The sequence below is a fragment of the Temnothorax longispinosus genome, chromosome 6 (genome assembly GCF_030848805.1).
Source record: "Temnothorax longispinosus isolate EJ_2023e chromosome 6, Tlon_JGU_v1, whole genome shotgun sequence".
Lineage (NCBI taxonomy): Eukaryota > Metazoa > Arthropoda > Insecta > Hymenoptera > Formicidae > Temnothorax > Temnothorax longispinosus.
In genome coordinates, this window is record NC_092363.1 from 7721397 (window position 1) to 7739307 (window position 17911).

The window sequence follows — 17911 nt, forward strand, 5'->3', positions numbered from 1 at the left end:
AAATGCTAATTTCCAATTATTTCTTGCCTCATCAATGCATATTGCATTATTACACGTTAATAATTCAGTAAAGATATCAAACGGAGTTATGTTACAATTGACATAACGTGTATCCATGTTATTGCGACTGCTATGGTAACGCAAAGTTTGCGTTGCAAACCCCTTACCAAGCAAGACGAAACCTAGAACCGATAAGTTGTAACGGTAAGTTGAAGGAGAGAGGTTGAATGACTATCTCTCATTTTATGATTTTCTACCTATCTTACCTAAAATACGTACACGCGCTTAATGTTCTCGAATTTACATTAGCATAACAATTCCGATAAAAAAAAACGTGTAAAGGACTTGGTTACACGATGGAGAGCCCGCGTTGTATACGAGAGAAAGATAAAACTCAGAGAAAAGAAGAAGCCATGGAACAAGATAAAAGCGACAAAGGAATTGACATTTGTCAATCGGAACCGTGCACAGGAATAACAAAGCGAGATGAAGAGCCACCCGTCAGGAAATCTCGTAAAAAGCATTGCGATTGGATGAAATCCAATTCCGATACATATTGCCCCAATACCAAGCTTTTCAAAAGTTATCACACGCATCGAAAGGCGTATGATCGCTTGAAAAAATATGTTAAAGATGAACTGAGGAGTTTCGATTTACCACAGACATGCGAAACTTTGCCCAGGTAAGTTACTATAACAATTCGCAAAGTATCGTTTGCTTGTTGCAAAATACAACATATTATAAATATTCCTGTAAGTTTATTGCACGTAAATTATGTATAAAATTATGTTTAGAAAACTATTGAAAATGATTTAAAGGGACACTACGGCGTCGAAGAAAAAAGAAAAAGAGATGGTTTTTCACAAGGACGATTATTATATGTCGCTACGTCGACGGAGGGCCGAATTTCGGATGCATCTGATTAAGAAGATCAAAGGGCCGATGAAATACGACGAAAGCCGGCGCGAAGATAAAATGGAAATTTGCAGCGACTATGCAAATGAGCGGACGGCTTTAGACGACGATAGCGTTTGCGGACAAACAGCAGCAACTCCGAGCGACGTCGACGATATCGCCGACATTTGGCTCACGGAGGAAGACAAGAATCTCTTGAGGTATTACTACTACATTCTTCATGAGGTTGACGACGCTCATGCAGGCACCTTAGATTCTGACACGTTAAAGAAGATCACGAGCATGGTGTCCGCTGAATGGCAGGAGAGACACGACGAGTGCTTCGACCAATTAATTCGGGAATTAAAAACTGACTATGTCAGGAGCATGAAAAAATCGATCGTTGACTTTGTGCTGCAGGAACCCTTCGAGGAGGCGCTCCGCGTTCCGGTAAGTACGACGTCTACAACGATCCATATGTAACATATATATGAAGTATTATTTCACGCGCAAATTTTTTGGGCGCCTGATGTTGGGTCGGCGTACGACAACATGCCCTTTTGCCGATAATTCAACGGTCGCTTTCACACCCGATTGTGCACATTACAGCCGTTGCTCTCCCGAGAAATCGCTGAATTGTTGTCGCCGGAGCACAGTGTTAAGTATAAAAAAATAAAAGCGAAATTGCAGAAGAGATCGATCATCCTGTATCACCCGTGCATACGCAAAACTTTAGATTACTGGTATCGTGAATACGGGTTAGTAAAAGTTGGCACATAGTATCAAAATATCGTTATACGTGAAATGATTCTTATACATTATAATTTTGTATAATTTTGTAATTCCAGTATAATTTTGTAATTCGTAGAGAGGCCAAACAAATAGATAAACGAGAGCTGGCGTCGTACAGACAATCGTACAATCTTTCAAAATTCGATTACAAATTTTTAAGAATCCTCAGAGACACGAGCGATGATCTTCTCAAACGGTGGCTGCCAAAGATCTGTAACGTTTTACTCGCAGTAAGAAATTTGCTTTATTATTCAAGCAATAAAAAGTACTAGCAAGTATCGATGTTAAATTACGTCTGATTGTTGCCGAAATTTTCACATTCAGGCTTCGAAGAAGGGAAATTTGCCACCGGTGGACAATCCGCAATATAATAGATTCTTCAATTGTCTTGCCTACGTCATGGAAGATCAATTGCGAGACTTGTGCTTGCGTTCAATGGAAGACTACATTGATTATCTCATGGATGTCGGTGTACGTATATATTTTACAGACTTTGATGTTCGATTAAAAATTTGTTTTTAATATATATTTCGGTCAATTAAGTTAAATTTAAATATAATTATTATGAACAGCACACAAATTGTGGCTTTAATATAGACGTTGTGGTACGGAACACATCTGTTGTTTTTGATCCCACATTCAAAGCATTTGCGAATGGACTTTCAATGCTGCTAAATTCTCTTTACGATGCTGTAACAACGTTACCACGAGCGGAAGTAAAACTTGGATGGATTTGTCCGAGTAGTAGTTCACCTGAATTGCTCAAGGTATAGACGTCACGTAACGTTGTTCAGAAAATATCGTAAAATGTTTTAATAAAATCATTAATTAATTGCCAAAAACTACTATTTCGAGTAATTATTTCATTGTTAAACTCACTAACAACGTACACTTAATATAATGATTAGAAATTATTAATAAAATTATTACAATACTATAATTATTAAATTCCTATATGTTTCCATAGCCAATGATTTCTTCAGATCTTCTTGAGCAACACGCAAACGCCATATCAAATTTAATTGAACAATATAGGATTGGTCCAGAAATGCAACTGCGCGAGTTTGATAAATATATGAGTTTGATAAACGACAATGATATCAATTACGTTCGGAACTTTGTGAAGGCCCAACCGCCTAATCCGTACCAAAAATATTGCGAACTCGTTGATTATTATGATCGTTTGAGCAAGAATATTCCGCTAGAATTTTATTGGACGTCTTTTACCGATCTCTTTGAAGTTCGCAGACATCACATTATAGAACATCTCGCTTCTACAGCTGCTCACCTCAAAGGAGAATTAATTTCAAAAATGGTCGCTGATTATCAGCAAAAAGTTCGAGCGTATGTTTCTCGCCGATTTTTATATTTGAATATAACTTTGCGATTAAAAGATCTAATAATAATTTTAATTGTTATTTAATAACAATTTTTAATTATCAGTATAGGAGAGGTTTATCAAAACATCGCAGACCAAGCATTAAGTATACCGCCCAACACATCAGAACTCATGAAATTGCAGGCTTTCATACATAAATCTGAAACAGAGACTGTTTTTGAGCTGGAGACTCGGTTGAGAGAAGTAATGAAATATATAATATTTTTATCAGATTATCACCATTTAACGCCAGTCGAGTTGAAGAGCAATAATTTTGCTTTTCATTGGTGAGCGCGTTTTAATTATATTAATTTAATTCGCAGTAAAATTTGTTCTGTAACTCAAAGTAACAATAAACCTGAATAGTTAATGTAATTACATGTGGAGACAAGTTTTTGTTCACATAATATATCTAAAAATTTTGAATAATGTGAATAATTCTGTTGAAATTCTCGCATATCCAGGTATCACACAATGCCTGAAATTTTCGAAAAGCATCGAGAGATAATTGCAAGTAAAACGGGTGAATATCAAGCAACGCTCAAAGCCAGAATCGAAAAATTTGAACAGGATCTTCAGATTTATGAAAAATACTGCAACGAGTTGCAATATTGGGGCAATATTGAAGAGATACAACGATATAAAAAGAAAGCTACGAGTCTCGATAAAAAATTGATTGCTGCTATGGATACAATCGCAGAATTCAATGACGAGGAAAAATTATTCGGTTGGGAAACGTCGCGGTATCCCTTAAGAAAGAAGGTAATACAAAACAATTTAATTTTGTGTGTGTGTTGATTTATATTTATCTGTATATATGTTAAAAATTTTTTCGCAATTTAGTGATGTAAACAAATTATGGCAATTATAACATGCTTAAGCAAAGCTTTTATATTTTTAAAAACATCAGAAATTCGGTGTTTTACATTTATATTTTCTATCTCACATATTCTTGAATTTTTCTATACGAAAGAAATAATATTATTTTTATTGATAATTAGATAGCCGATAAATTGGCACCTTATAAAAAATTCTATGACATCGCCTGCGAATTCTTAACTAATTACGAGAATTGGACCGAAGCTATGATAGGCTCATACGATCCCGAAGTGATTGAGAACGAAACAGGCGTTGCATATCGCACGGTATATAAGTTGGAGAAGGCTTTTCAAGAACCTACAGTGAGAAAGCTGGCAGAAATCGTAAGAATGAAAATCGAAGAATTTAAAGAGCACATACCAGTGATATTGACTCTTGGAAATCCTTCCCTGAAAAGCCGTCATTGGGAGCAGGTTTCAGAGATTGTTGGGTTTCCGATAAAAGTCGATCAATACATGACGTTGGCCAAGGTAAATGCAAACTAGTCTAATGCTATCTAGTTTGTCATTGGCAGATCGTAATCGTATTTACGTCCACAGATTCTCGACTACGGTCTAGGCGACTATGTCGCGAAATTTGACGTGATATCCGAGTCGGCTACTAAAGAGGGTAATTTAGAGAGGGCTTTATTCAAAATGTATTCCGATTGGGCGGATATTGCATTTACCGTCACTCTTTATCGCGACACCGGCACATATGTCATCGCCAGTGTGGAAGAGATACAGCTATTGCTTGACGATCATCTAACAAAGGCTCAAACCATGAAGAATTCTCTTTACATAAAGCCGTTTGAGAAAGAAACCCTGTAGGTTTACAAAGCTTTAAACAAAGCTCTTTAGAAAGAAAAGTTTTAATTTTTCTATCGGTACCGCTATACTTTTATTGTCAAATAAAATTCATTGTCACTATTTTCTATGCTATTAGAGAATGGGAAGCCAAATTGCTCTTGCTACAAGATATTATGGATTATTGGCTCAAAGTTCAAGCGACATGGATGTATCTTGAACCGATCTTCTCATCGCCCGATATACAGCAACAGATGCCAGAGGAGAGTCGACGATTTACCGCCGTAGATAAAGTTCGTAATTTATAATCACAACGTAAATTAAATCGTCGCATTACCACTTATACAATATACAAATTTCAAACGATTTAAAATTTGAATTATATGTGTGAAATAGATCTGGAGAGAACTTATGACAATCGTAGCGGGTAATCCAGCAGTCATGATCGTCGTCGATATCGACAAAATGTTGGATCGTCTGAAAAAATGTACCCATTTGCTTGAATTGGTGCAAAAAGGACTTGCCGCTTATCTAGAGAAGAAGAGGCTCTTCTTCCCGCGATTTTTCTTCCTCTCTAACGATGAACTTCTGGAAATCTTGTCTGAGACAAAGGATCCTACGCGGTATACGCTTTATCACGCTGATTATTGTCATATATGTTCGATTGCTCGTAACTCTGCATTTTAATTATTATCGTAGAGTGCAGCCACACTTGAAAAAATGTTTCGAGGGCATCGAAAAATTGAATTTCACCGATGCAATGGAGGCCACAGCTATGATGTCATCCGAAGGGGAGGTGATTATTCTCGAGGACGTAATCGATACGACTGCTGCGCGAGGACAAGTGGAAAAGTGGCTCCTTGAGCTTGAAACTGATATGAAAAAAAGCGTGAAAGCTCAGGTCAATTGGCCGACAACGATCTCGAAATAGATGAATTATTGAATTATTAAACATATTGATTCAATCTTCCTTTAGGTGATACGAGCCAAAAATGCCTTCCCAACTAAAGCTAGGTGTCAATGGGCCTTGGAATGGCCGGGACAGACTGTCCTCTGCGTCAGTAAATTATACTGGACGACAGATGTTACTGATAAGCTTCCGAAGGGCTCCGAAAGTTTAAGAGATCACGTTGAAATATGCACGTACGAACTTAATGAAATCGTCAAGCTTGTTCGTGGTAAATTATCAACGCAGAATCGTACGACTTTGGGTCGGTATTCTGTTTGGCAATGTATTCAGTTTTATCGATCTGGAAATTATTCCCTTTTTCTTCTTTTTATTTGCAGAAGCTTTAGTAACGCTGGATGTTCACAGTCGTGATGTGTTGGCGCAGTTATGCGAGCAAGGTGTAAATCAAGTCGCGGACTTTAAGTGGCTTTGCCAACTAAGATATTATTGGATAGTGAGTTCGATTCAGATATATGTGGTATTTCTTTTTAATTTGTTATAATTTACATTTGTTATCGTACATATTCAGTATCGTCAATAATAAGATTTATGCTACATAAGAATTCTGTTCTGTAGGACGACGACTTGTACACGATGATGATAAACTCCAAGCTAGGCTATGCATACGAGTACTTGGGCAATACGTCGCGATTAGTGATAACACCGCTCACCGATCGATGCTATCGCACCTTGTTCGGGGCTCTCAGCCAGCATCTCGGCGGCGCTCCGGAAGGGCCAGCTGGGACAGGAAAGACCGAGACTACCAAAGACTTGGCAAAAGCAGTCGCCAAGCAATGCGTCGTATTCAATTGCTCGGAGGGATTGGATTATATCGCCCTGGGCAAATTTTTCAAAGTACGTGTTGGAAACATTTAATCCGATAGTGTGCAGATACACAAACACATTTGTATATCAAGCTAAAGTTTAAAATATTTTTTTTATTTGAGTACGGAAGATAGCATGTTATTTATGTAACATAAATTTTCTTGTTCTGAATTTATATAAAATAATATTATATTCTACAGGGATTAGCCAGCACGGGTGCCTGGTCTTGTTTCGACGAATTCAACCGCATTGATCTAGAAGTCCTGTCGGTAGTGGCGCAGCAGATACTAACTATTCAACGAGCTATACAAGCGGGGAAAGAGATTCTGATATTCGAAGAAACAGAATTGAAATTGGATCGTACTTGTGCGGTATTCATCACGATGAATCCGGGATACGCTGGCAGAACGGAATTGCCAGACAATCTGAAAGCTTTGTTCCGACCAGTAGCTATGATGGTAAGTTCAAAAACGCGCCTTGAAAAAACCAAATATATTGTATTTTCTTCATATTCGATAGGTACCGGATTACGCCTTAATAGCAGAGAATATTTTGTACTCATATGGATTCTACAACGCAAGGCCTTTGTCTATTAAAATAGTTATGGCTTATAAATTATGCTCGGAGCAACTGTCCAGTCAGAATCATTACGACTACGGCATGCGAGCGGTGAAATCTGTTTTAATAGCAGCAGGAAATTTGAAATTGAGATATCCGGAAGAGAACGAGGATATTTTGATCCTGCGTAGTATCAAGGACGTGAATTTGCCCAAGTTTCTTAGCGAAGATATACCGTTGTTTCACGTATGTTTATACGTTTATGTGCAAATAAGGGGAGGATTGTCATTAAAAATATGTTATTTTAGGGTATCGTCTCGGATCTTTTTCCAAACGTGCAACTTCCTGAGCCGAATTATGTGCACTTAAACGCGTCCGCACATAAAGCATGCGCCGCTGCGAACATCCAATGCGTCCCTGTGTTTCTGGAAAAAATCCAGCAAATATACGAGATGATGTTGGTCAGGCATGGATTCATGATCGTCGGATATCCCTTTGCCGGCAAGACTACGGCCTACAAAATGCTGGCTGACGCACTCGAAATTTGCGAAGAAAATGTAGGTGCTCCGAAATTTAATTGTTACCTCAGTGATTCGTGTCATAAACAATGACAGAAGTAATTATACCAGTATATAACGATTAAATTCAATATCGATTTCGAACAGAATTTGATGAACGAGCGCAAAGTGGAGATAACAGTGATCAATCCGAAGTCGATAACTCTGGGACAATTGTACGGGCAATTTGATCCAGCGTCTCACGAATGGAACGATGGTATTCTGGCTGTTAGCTATCGAGCTTTTGCAACTTCGACAAACGACAATCGAAAGTGGTTGGTCTTCGATGGTCCGATAGACGCGATGTGGATAGAAAGTATGAACACCGTTCTTGACGACAACAAAAAGTTGTGTCTAATGAGCGGAGAGATCATTCAGCTGGCCCCGACGACCAACCTGATATTCGAGCCATTAGATCTGGAAGCTGCTTCACCGGCAACGGTATCTCGTTGCGGTAAATAAGTCCTTTAATGACAATAGTAAAATCTAGAATTAGATGATTGACAAATCGTTCATAACAGGAATGATTTATATGGAACCTGGAGCGTTAGGATGGGAGCCCTTGTTAAATTCTTGGATAGCCAAATTGCCAGAAGTGATAGATGAATGGCTACGAGTCTTCCTGTATGAATCGCTGTTTCTTAGATTTTGTAAACCTCTTTTTCACCTATTACGCCGGTGCAATGTAAAGGTAGAATATCTATTCTCATTATATAATAGAATTAGGTATCATGATTAAATACTGTTCACACTTTATTAATTTGCAGGAAATATGTCCGATGCCCGATTCAAACCTTTTGCGATCTGTCACTTATCTCATGGATTGTTTTTTGGATGACTATTATAATGAAGAAGTAGTAAAAAATATAAGCGAACTTGATCTTCGAGCACAGATAGAAGTTGGAATTTGATGATCAAATAATTAATAAAACGTTATAAGTTATAGTAATAATTAACTTTAAATATATTTATGTAGGGCTCATTTTTCTTTTCGTGCATTTGGGCAATGGGAGGCACTTTGGAAGCCAAATATAAGGAACAATTTAGCATTTTATTTTGTGGGCTTCTGGAGAAAGAATTTCCACTTCCACTGATGAAGATATTTAAATTACAAGAACCCGTTCCGCCACCTTTAAAACCCTATATATTTATCATGCCAAAGCATAATTTGGTATTTGATTACAGATTTATTAAGGAGGTAAAAACATTTGAAAACATTTATTTATCTAATTTTAACATCTATAAATATTTTTATCTCTTAAGAAGACATTTTATCCTGTCAAGTCTGTCATTTCTTTTCATCAGGGCAAAGGAAAGTGGAAATTATGGTCTGACGAGTTAATATCAGCACCGCCGATTCCCCGTGACATCCCTGTCAATCAAATAATCGTGCCAACCGTAGAAACGATACGGTACACGGCGCTCTTTCAGATGCTGGTGCAACACGAGAAGCCGGTGCTTTTTGTAGGTCCGACAGGCACCGGGAAATCGGTGTACATAATCGACTTCTTATTAAAGAAGAACAACGCCGCGGTGAATAAGCCGTTGCTGATCAATTTCTCCGCGCAGACTACCGCTAATCAAACGCAAGATATTATTATGAGCAAATTAGATCGCCGGCGTAAGGGCGTTTACGGTCCTCCCATAGGTAAACGATGGATCGTCTTCGTCGATGATGTCTCGATGCCGATGAAAGAAACATTTGGGGCGCAACCGCCTATAGAATTATTGCGGCAATGGTTGGACCACTGGCAATGGTGACGTATCCTGAATTGTTTGTCGTTATTGATTACTTAATATTTGATTTTTTTACTTTTGATGTATAATTTGTGGATAAAAATATTACATATTTAGACATTCCTTAAGTAGCGTATTAAATTTAATTTCAGTAAAACATTCGTAATTTTTATTAATTTCTTATCGGTAGGTATGACAGAAAAGAAGGAACGCTAATAAAATTGATCGAGATCCAATTAATGTGCGCGATGGCTCCGCCAATTGCCGGCAAAGATGTTACGCCACGATTCAAACGACACTTCTTCGTTCTGGCAATATCTGAATTCGAGGATGACGTTATGATCACGATATTTAGTAAAATTGTTCTGTGGCATCTCGATACGAGGTCTATAAATTTAAAAATATTTAATAGAATGTTCAGAGAATACGTTTTAAATTTATCCCGAGTAAACATCTTGTTTTATGAGAATTCAGAAGTCTATAATATATGTATATGTTTCTTTGTGTGTAGGGGTTTTAGCAAAGAATTTGATCCATGCATTGATCAAATCGTTTTAGCAACACTAGACATTTACAAAGAAAGCTTACGCAATTTGCTACCGACACCTGCGAAATGCCATTACATGTTTAATCTTCGTGATTTCTCCAGAGTTATTCAGGTTGCCTATACGTTATTTTCCTGTTGTTCTGTTATTCTGTTATTATACATCTCCAAGAAAAATTCTTATTGCAATTATCACGCAGGGAGTGCTTTTATCGGTTCCGGAAACTATGCCCGCACTCTCAAATATGAAGCGATTATGGGTTCACGAGATACTTCGTGTATTTGGCGATCGTTCCGTCGACGAAATCGACATCAATTGGTTGATACAGCAAATAAGCATGACACTAACGAAACGCATGGAAGTCTCATTGGAAGAACTCTTTGAAGACCTGCTTCCAGAAAAGAAACAATACATAAAAAGAGTAAGATCTTATTGTTTTATTAGCTAATAAAAAAGAAAGTTGTGCTTTGATACATATCTTACATTCTTGCATATCTCTACAGATCACCATAAATGAATTGCGAAATTTGATGTATTGCGATTTTACCGATGCCAAGGCAGATATTCGCTTATACCAAGAAGTTAACGATCTAGAACAATTGCGAGAGATCGTGGAAACGTATCTTTCTGAGTATAATTCGATGACGAAGAAGCCTATGAACCTGGTATTGTTTCGGTAAATCTGTCTTACAAATTTGGTAAATGTGGTATTTGCAATTAATGCCCGATCTTGTGCTAAATTCAATGTAAATGTAAAGGTTCGCGATCGAGCATCTGTCAAGGATAGCTCGTGTCATCAAACAACCGCGGAGTCACGCTCTCCTCATCGGAGTCGGCGGGTCTGGAAGGCAGTCTTTAACCAGATTGGCGTCGCACATTTGCGACTACGACGTGTTCCAAGTCGAACTTACGCAACAATACGGCCTGCATGAATGGCACGAGGATATCAAAGCTATTCTAAGGAAAGCCACTGCTACCGATTTGCATTCGACTTTTCTTTTCAGCGACATGCAGATAAAAGAGGCCAACTTCTTGGAAGATATCAGCAATATGCTTAATTCAGGAGAAGTAAATAAATAACGTATTAAATTATTTATTTTTATCCGCCACTTTGTCTATTTATATATCTTTTTGCCAACATGTAAAAAAATTTAACAATGTCGATTTTTATTTAGGTGCCCAATATATTCACGGCTGATGAGAAGGCTGAAATATGCGAAAAGATGAAACAGATTGATCAACAACGAGAACGAGCGTTGCAAACGGACGGTAGCCCTGCGGCACTTTTTAATCTATTCGTGCAAATCTGTCGCGATCAGTTACATATTGTTGTCACTATGTCTCCCATCGGCGACGCTTTTAGAAATTGGATTAGGAAATTCCCGGCTTTAGTTAACTGTTGCACCATAGATTGGTTCCAGGTATTAAAATAAAGTCACCAGATTTTATCACTGTTGTTAAACAAATTTTTTAAATAATATTACATCGTTAATTTCATCGTTTAAGCCATGGCCTGAAGACGCCTTATTGGCTGTCGCGACGAAATTCTTGTCTACAGTCGAACTTACTGATCACGAAAGGAGTGTCGGTATTGACATGTGTCAATTCTTCCACGTATCCACTCAAAAATTAAGCGACGAATTCTTAGTTCGTTTAAATAGACGCAATTATGTGACGCCTACGTCTTATCTCGAAATGATCAAGACTTTTCAGAGCTTACTCGACAAGAAGCGTGGGTAAGTCTGATTCCGTTAGGCCTTGAATCTACCTGTTTAACTTTTCATAATGTTACAGAGAAGTGCTGCTCGCCAAGACTCGGTACGAGGGTGGATTAGGACAATTGGATAGCGCGCAGCATCAAGTGACGGAGATGCAGAATACATTGAAACAATTGCAACCAAAATTGATTGCGGCCACGCAGGATATCCAGCGAATGCTGGCCGACGTTGAGAAAGAAAATCAGGAAGTCGCAGAGTTTGAGAAAGTAGTCAAAGTCGACGAAACCGCGGCTGAAGTAAGATCGTACAATATATCATATTATTAACACAATAATATATTATTGATATTAAACGTAAAATACAAATTTAATGAAACTGTGCTCCTATATGAAGTTATGATCATGTAGGTTGTCGCGAATGAAGCAGCTGTGATAAGAGCCGAATGCGATGCCGATTTGGCCGAAGCTATGCCTATCTTAAATCGAGCTCAAGCAGCGTTGGACACGTTAACATTGGCAGATATCGCGATAGTGAAAGCAATGAAGCATCCGCCTTATGGTGTGAAGCTCATTGTGGAGAGCGTTTGCGTCCTCAAGGTATAAGGCATTGTGCTATGAAAAACAACGTATATATTGTTATTTACAAAAAAATCTAACATAATAATTACTCAGATATTAATTAAGTTGCTTATATATTGTTGTAATTTAAGTGAATTATTGCAGCAAATAAAGCCAGAGAGAGTGCTGACGAAAGAGGGTGCATATATTGATGATTACTGGAAGGCCGCCTTGAGGATGCTCAGCGATGCTAAATTTTTAGACTCGCTACTTCACTTTGATAAGGATAATATACCGGATAAAGCAATAGAAACGATACGGAAGGAATATCTGATCAATCCGGACTTTGATCCGGAGAAGATCAAGAAGGTGTCAACGGCTTGCGAAGGATTATGCCGTTGGGTTATCGCAATGTCTGAATACGATACAATCGCGAAAATCGTTGCTCCTAAAAAACAAGCCCTGGCACGAGCTGAAGCTGCTTATCACGATGCTATACAAAAATTAAACACTAAGAGAGAACAATTGCGCCAAGTACAGGTATGCATTATGAATATCAATACAAAGGTTACAAGGTCAGATTATAAATATAAGACAAATTCAAGAAATAATATATGTATACTTATAAAAGTATATACTTATGTGAATCCTATATTTAAAAAATTTAATTTCTTAAAAATCCGCTATTAGAAAAAGTTGTTGGATCTTCAAGAAACTCTAAGCAAAAAAAAAGTGGAGTTTCAAACGATGTCGGATCAGGTGGCGGATTGTGAGACAAAACTGAAGCGGGCCGAGGATCTCATCGGGGGATTAGGCGGGGAATACGCACGTTGGTCCCAAACCGCCACGGAATTGGGCGAGACGTAAGATCTGTCTGAAGCAAATCTTTATTCTTGATTATTGCAAATATTCACATTAAATTTGACTTTTTACTCTCTATATAGATATTATCGGCTAACGGGGGATGTGCTAATTGCTTCCGGTGTAGTGGCTTACTTGGGCCCGTTCACCATGCCGTTTCGTGTGCAACAGATAAGCGAGTGGGTGCAATTGTGCTCGGATATGCAAATGATTTGCAGCCACGATTTCCATCTGCGTGATGTACTCGGCGATCCGGTTTTGATCAGATCGTGGAACATCGCCGGGTTGCCCGCCGACGTATTTTCCATCGACAACGGAATTATCGTTACGTAAGTCAATTGTAATTTCAGTAACGTGTTCTATCGCGTAATATCAACGTTGTTTTTTTATAGAAATGCCAGAAGGTGGCCGCTGATGATAGATCCACAAAGCCAAGCTAATAAATGGATAAGAAATATGGAGAAGAAGAACAATATAAGCATTATTCGATTGAGTCAACTTGATTATGTGAGGACCTTGGAAAACGCAATACAATTTGGGCAACCGGTACTCTTGGAAAACGTAGAAGAGGAATTAGACGCTATTCTTGAGCCGATACTTCTCAAACAGACGTTCAAGCATGCTGGTGCATTATGTGTAAAATTGGGCGACACCGTAGTAGAATATAACACTAATTTTAGGTATGCTTTAATTACATGCGTAAAAAATATTGGATCTGTTTTACATATATACAAGAAAACATATGATCAGGAAACTTGAGACGAAATATTCTTGCACATAATATATAATGTATAATGCTTATCACACAGGCTTTACATCACGACAAAGTTAAGGAATCCTCATTATCTGCCGGAAATAGCGGTAAGAGTAACTTTGCTGAATTTTATGATAACACCGAGCGGTCTAGAGGATCAGTTGCTTGGTATTGTGGTCGCGAAGGAAAGGCCTGATTTGGAATCGGAAAAGAACGCTTTGATTGTACAAAGTGCCGCGAACAAAAAGTATTTTCTTTGATACGTTTCGATTTTATGCATTTCACTTATATCATTTTTTACATTATCTGATGTTATGATAGGATGTTGAAAGAGACAGAAAATAAAATCTTAGAAGTACTTTCCGTGGCGAAAGGTAACATTTTGGAGGACGAGGAAGCTATTGATATTTTAATGGTGTCCAAAAATTTGAGCGATGATATTCAAGTGAAGCAAACGGCCACAGAAGTTACGGAAAAATCGATCGACGCCGCGAGATTGCAGTATCAATCTATCGCTGTCTATTCGACCATACTCTTCTTCACGATAGGTAGATCAATCGTGGAAGATCAATCTGATCAATAATAGAAGAAAAGTTGTTGATACATTTCTAAGCGAAAGTTTTAAATAGATTTTAACCGGATTATTCTTTTTGCAGCGTCTCTAGCTAACGTAGATCCAATGTATCAATATTCATTGGCCTGGTTTGTGAATCTCTTCAACATGGCTATCGATCACACAGAGGTGACTGATAATATCGAGCAACGTCTGAAGAATCTGACCAAATACTTCACATATTCCCTTTACGTCAACATCTGTAGATCTTTATTTGAAAAGGATAAGCTATTGTTTACGTTGCTTCTCGTTTTTAATCTGCGCGAAACAAGCGACACGTTGAAAACAATGAACCAGTGGTTGTTTCTATTAACTGGTGGGATAGGTTTGGAGAATCCATATGCTAATCCCGCCGACTGGCTGCTTGTCAAGCATTGGGACGAATTGTGCAGACTGGATAATGTTAAAGGATTCGAAGTAAATTTTTGTATAATCAATCAGAAATTTGATATTTATTATAGAATGCACTTTCGTAGGGCATCAGAGAATCGTTCTCTAACGCTGTTGGCGAGTGGAAAAAGATATTCGACTCGAAAGAACCGCAGAAACAGCACTTCCCTGCGCCATACGACAGTTTAAATTTATTCGAACGACTGTTAATTCTGCGATGTATCCGTCCCGATAAAATTATCCCAGCAGTGCAGTTGCTGGTGGAAGGTATAAAAAACAAGTAAATATCAACTGAATAAATTGGACGGACATCAATGATTATTCCGATAATGCGGATGTTGTAGAACAACTGGGCACGCAATACATAGAAGCACCAGCTTTTGATTTGGCATCTTCCTTCGCGGATTCTAATTGTTGCATTCCACTGATATTCATCCTAACTCCCGGCGCCGATCCGGCGCAAACTTTGTGGACATTTGCTGACGAGCAAGGCTACGGTGCTAAACGTCTTTTCTATTTGTCTCTCGGCCAAGGTAAGTGTTTGCCGCGTGAAGATTTGTCGCGTGAAATTAACCATATCATTGTTTCAGGTCAAGGGCCAATAGCGGAGGGATTGATAAAGAACGGTGTGTTGCACGGTAACTGGGTGGTACTGCAAAACTGTCACTTAGCCAAGAGCTGGATGCCAACCTTGGAGAAGATATGCGAGGGTCTGATACCTGATACGATTCATCCTGACTTCCGTCTATGGTTGACCAGTTATCCAGCGGAGCACTTTCCTATATCGGTTCTCCAGAATGGCATCAAGATTACGAACGAGCCGCCTAAAGGACTCAGGGCCAACATTTTGAGATCCTACGCGAGCGATCCAATCAGTAATCTGGAGTTCTTCGAGGGCTGCATTCAAAGCGAGTACTTCAAGAAGCTTCTGTACTCGTTGTGTTTTTTCCATGCTATCGTACAAGAGAGACGGAAGTTCGGCCCGATCGGCTGGAACATCCCGTACGAATTCAACGAGACCGATCTGAGGATCAGCGCTCTGCAATTGAAGATGTTCCTGGACGATTACGAAGACGTGCAGTTCGACGCTTTGATGTATCTCACGGGTGAATGCAACTATGGAGGCAGAGTTACGGACGAATGGGATCGTAGAACACTGAATACTATCCTGTCCAAGTTCTATTGTCCGTGAGTATTAGTGAATTGTGGTAACTTTTATCAATCGATCAAAAGATTATTACTTACGTCCTTACTCAGGGAACTGTTGACCGATGAAATATACTACTTTGATGTATCGTCTACTATTTATTACTGTCCGATCGTCAGAGAATACGAAGCATATATCGCACATACGAGGAAACTTCCAATAATTACAGAACCAAGTGTATTTGGCATGCATGATAATGCCGATATTCTTAAAGATCAGCGAGAGACAGACCTGCTATTCACTTCATTGCTGCTCACTCAGGTAAATTTATAATACTTAAATTTTTAAGAAAATAACGATTATTACATTTTATAATTATCATCGTTTTTCTTGATTTTATCAAACATTATTCAGGATCGAACGGTATGTAATTATGATGTTGCCATAAAAAATAATGGCATTTTAATTTATAATTTGATTAATTATACTAACCGCTAATAAATTTTATATAATTATAAAATATTATGTATTTTATGTAATTATCTTTTTTTTACTGCTCGCTCTCAGGATCTTTGGAAAATTAAGGTATTGTTACATATCGCTTTTCGAAATTACGACTTGATATCATGGATTACTATAATAAATCTTGATCTCATTCTTCCTGAGCGCATGAGATAAAATTCTAAATGGATCAAGATAATTTGAACAAAGATAATGTTCATTTTTCCCAGGAAGCCGTTAAATCCGGTTTGAGGCAAACCTCTGACGATGAGATAGTTTATGGTGTTGCAACAGAAATTTTAGATAAGCTTCCAAATGATTACGATGTCGTTGCAGCACTTGCTAAATACCCTACGTTATACAGCCAAAGCATGAACACTGTGTTAGTGCAAGAGATAGATAGATTCAACAAATTATTACGTTGTATCAGGAGTAGCCTTATCAATGTACGAAAAGCTATCAAAGGTATATCTATTCATTCCTCGAAGAAAGAAATGCACGCGAGATATTGTCAATTAATTTAAATTCTCAAATCAATCTTTCATATTCTAATAAGAGTATTGTGATAAAAATTAAAATAACATCTTTTGAAAATTATTTATATTATCGCAATCCTGCAATAACGTAGGTTTGATCGTAATGTCCGTCGAACTTGAAGATATTTACGGAGCAATCTTGACGAGCAAGTTACCTCTGTTGTGGAAAGCAAATTCTTACCCTTCTTTAAAACCTTTGGGTAGTTATATCAATGACTTTTTACAACGTTTAACATTTTTACAGGTGATTATCTATGGTACTACTTTTATTTCTTTTCTTAAAGTATTTTAAAGTACATGTATGAATTTATTGTTATGTAGAAATGGTATGAAGAAGGACCGCCCGTTACATTCTGGTTACCTGGATTTTATTTTACGCAAGCGTTTCTAACTGGGATATTACAAAATTACGCACGAAAGTATCAGATCCCTATAGATCTTCTCACGTTCGATTTCGTAATCCTGAAAGAGACTGTCGTCACGATCGCGCCCGAGGATGGCGTTTACATTTACGGACTATTTTTGGACGGCGCAAGATTCGATATGAAGGAAATGTGTATAAATGAGAGCTTTCCCAAAGTGCTTTACGACAACGTACCCTTTGTAAGTGTATTTATTCCGTAAGGAAGGTTTATAGATCAATGAGATAAAACTTACCTTTTACCCAATATTTCCAGCTGTTGCTGATTCCGATGAGGAAGCAGGATATCGAAGAAAGACGATCGTATGTCTGCCCGCTCTATAAAACCAGCGAACGTCGCGGGGTATTATCCACCACTGGTCACTCTACAAACTTCGTCATAGCGGTACGATTGCCCACGGTGAAGCCAGCCGAACATTGGATTTTAAGAGGAGCGGCTATGCTTTGTCAACTCAGTGAATAAAATAAACCATCATAACGTCACTATATAGCTTTTTCCTTCTATCTAGTTCTC

At 38.1% G+C, this 17911-nt stretch overlaps 1 protein-coding gene across 1 annotated transcript; it reads left to right on the plus strand.

The window, feature by feature from the left end:
• The first annotated feature begins 48 nt into the window (after positions 1–48).
• On the plus strand, positions 49–17860 carry LOC139814990 (dynein axonemal heavy chain 7). The gene is made up of 51 exons (XM_071781545.1): positions 49–682; positions 819–1344; positions 1504–1652; positions 1763–1916; positions 2011–2157; positions 2259–2453; positions 2654–3030; positions 3130–3351; positions 3529–3826; positions 4066–4413; positions 4483–4748; positions 4868–5021; positions 5125–5351; positions 5428–5629; positions 5705–5939; positions 6016–6131; positions 6254–6532; positions 6703–6960; positions 7022–7306; positions 7369–7617; positions 7726–8071; positions 8139–8308; positions 8385–8516; positions 8594–8815; positions 8923–9374; positions 9545–9739; positions 9866–10013; positions 10099–10320; positions 10403–10575; positions 10658–10967; positions 11075–11320; positions 11406–11635; positions 11694–11913; positions 12025–12213; positions 12340–12714; positions 12865–13037; positions 13119–13364; positions 13428–13715; positions 13845–14036; positions 14111–14337; positions 14446–14819; positions 14879–15059; positions 15137–15325; positions 15383–15980; positions 16050–16260; positions 16354–16362; positions 16507–16524; positions 16671–16905; positions 17069–17220; positions 17298–17579; positions 17654–17860. The coding sequence occupies exons 1-51, from the start codon at positions 357–359 to the stop codon at positions 17858–17860; spliced, it is 12225 nt and encodes a 4074-aa protein (XP_071637646.1). The 5' UTR covers positions 49–356.
• Positions 17861–17911: the final 51 nt, after the last annotated feature.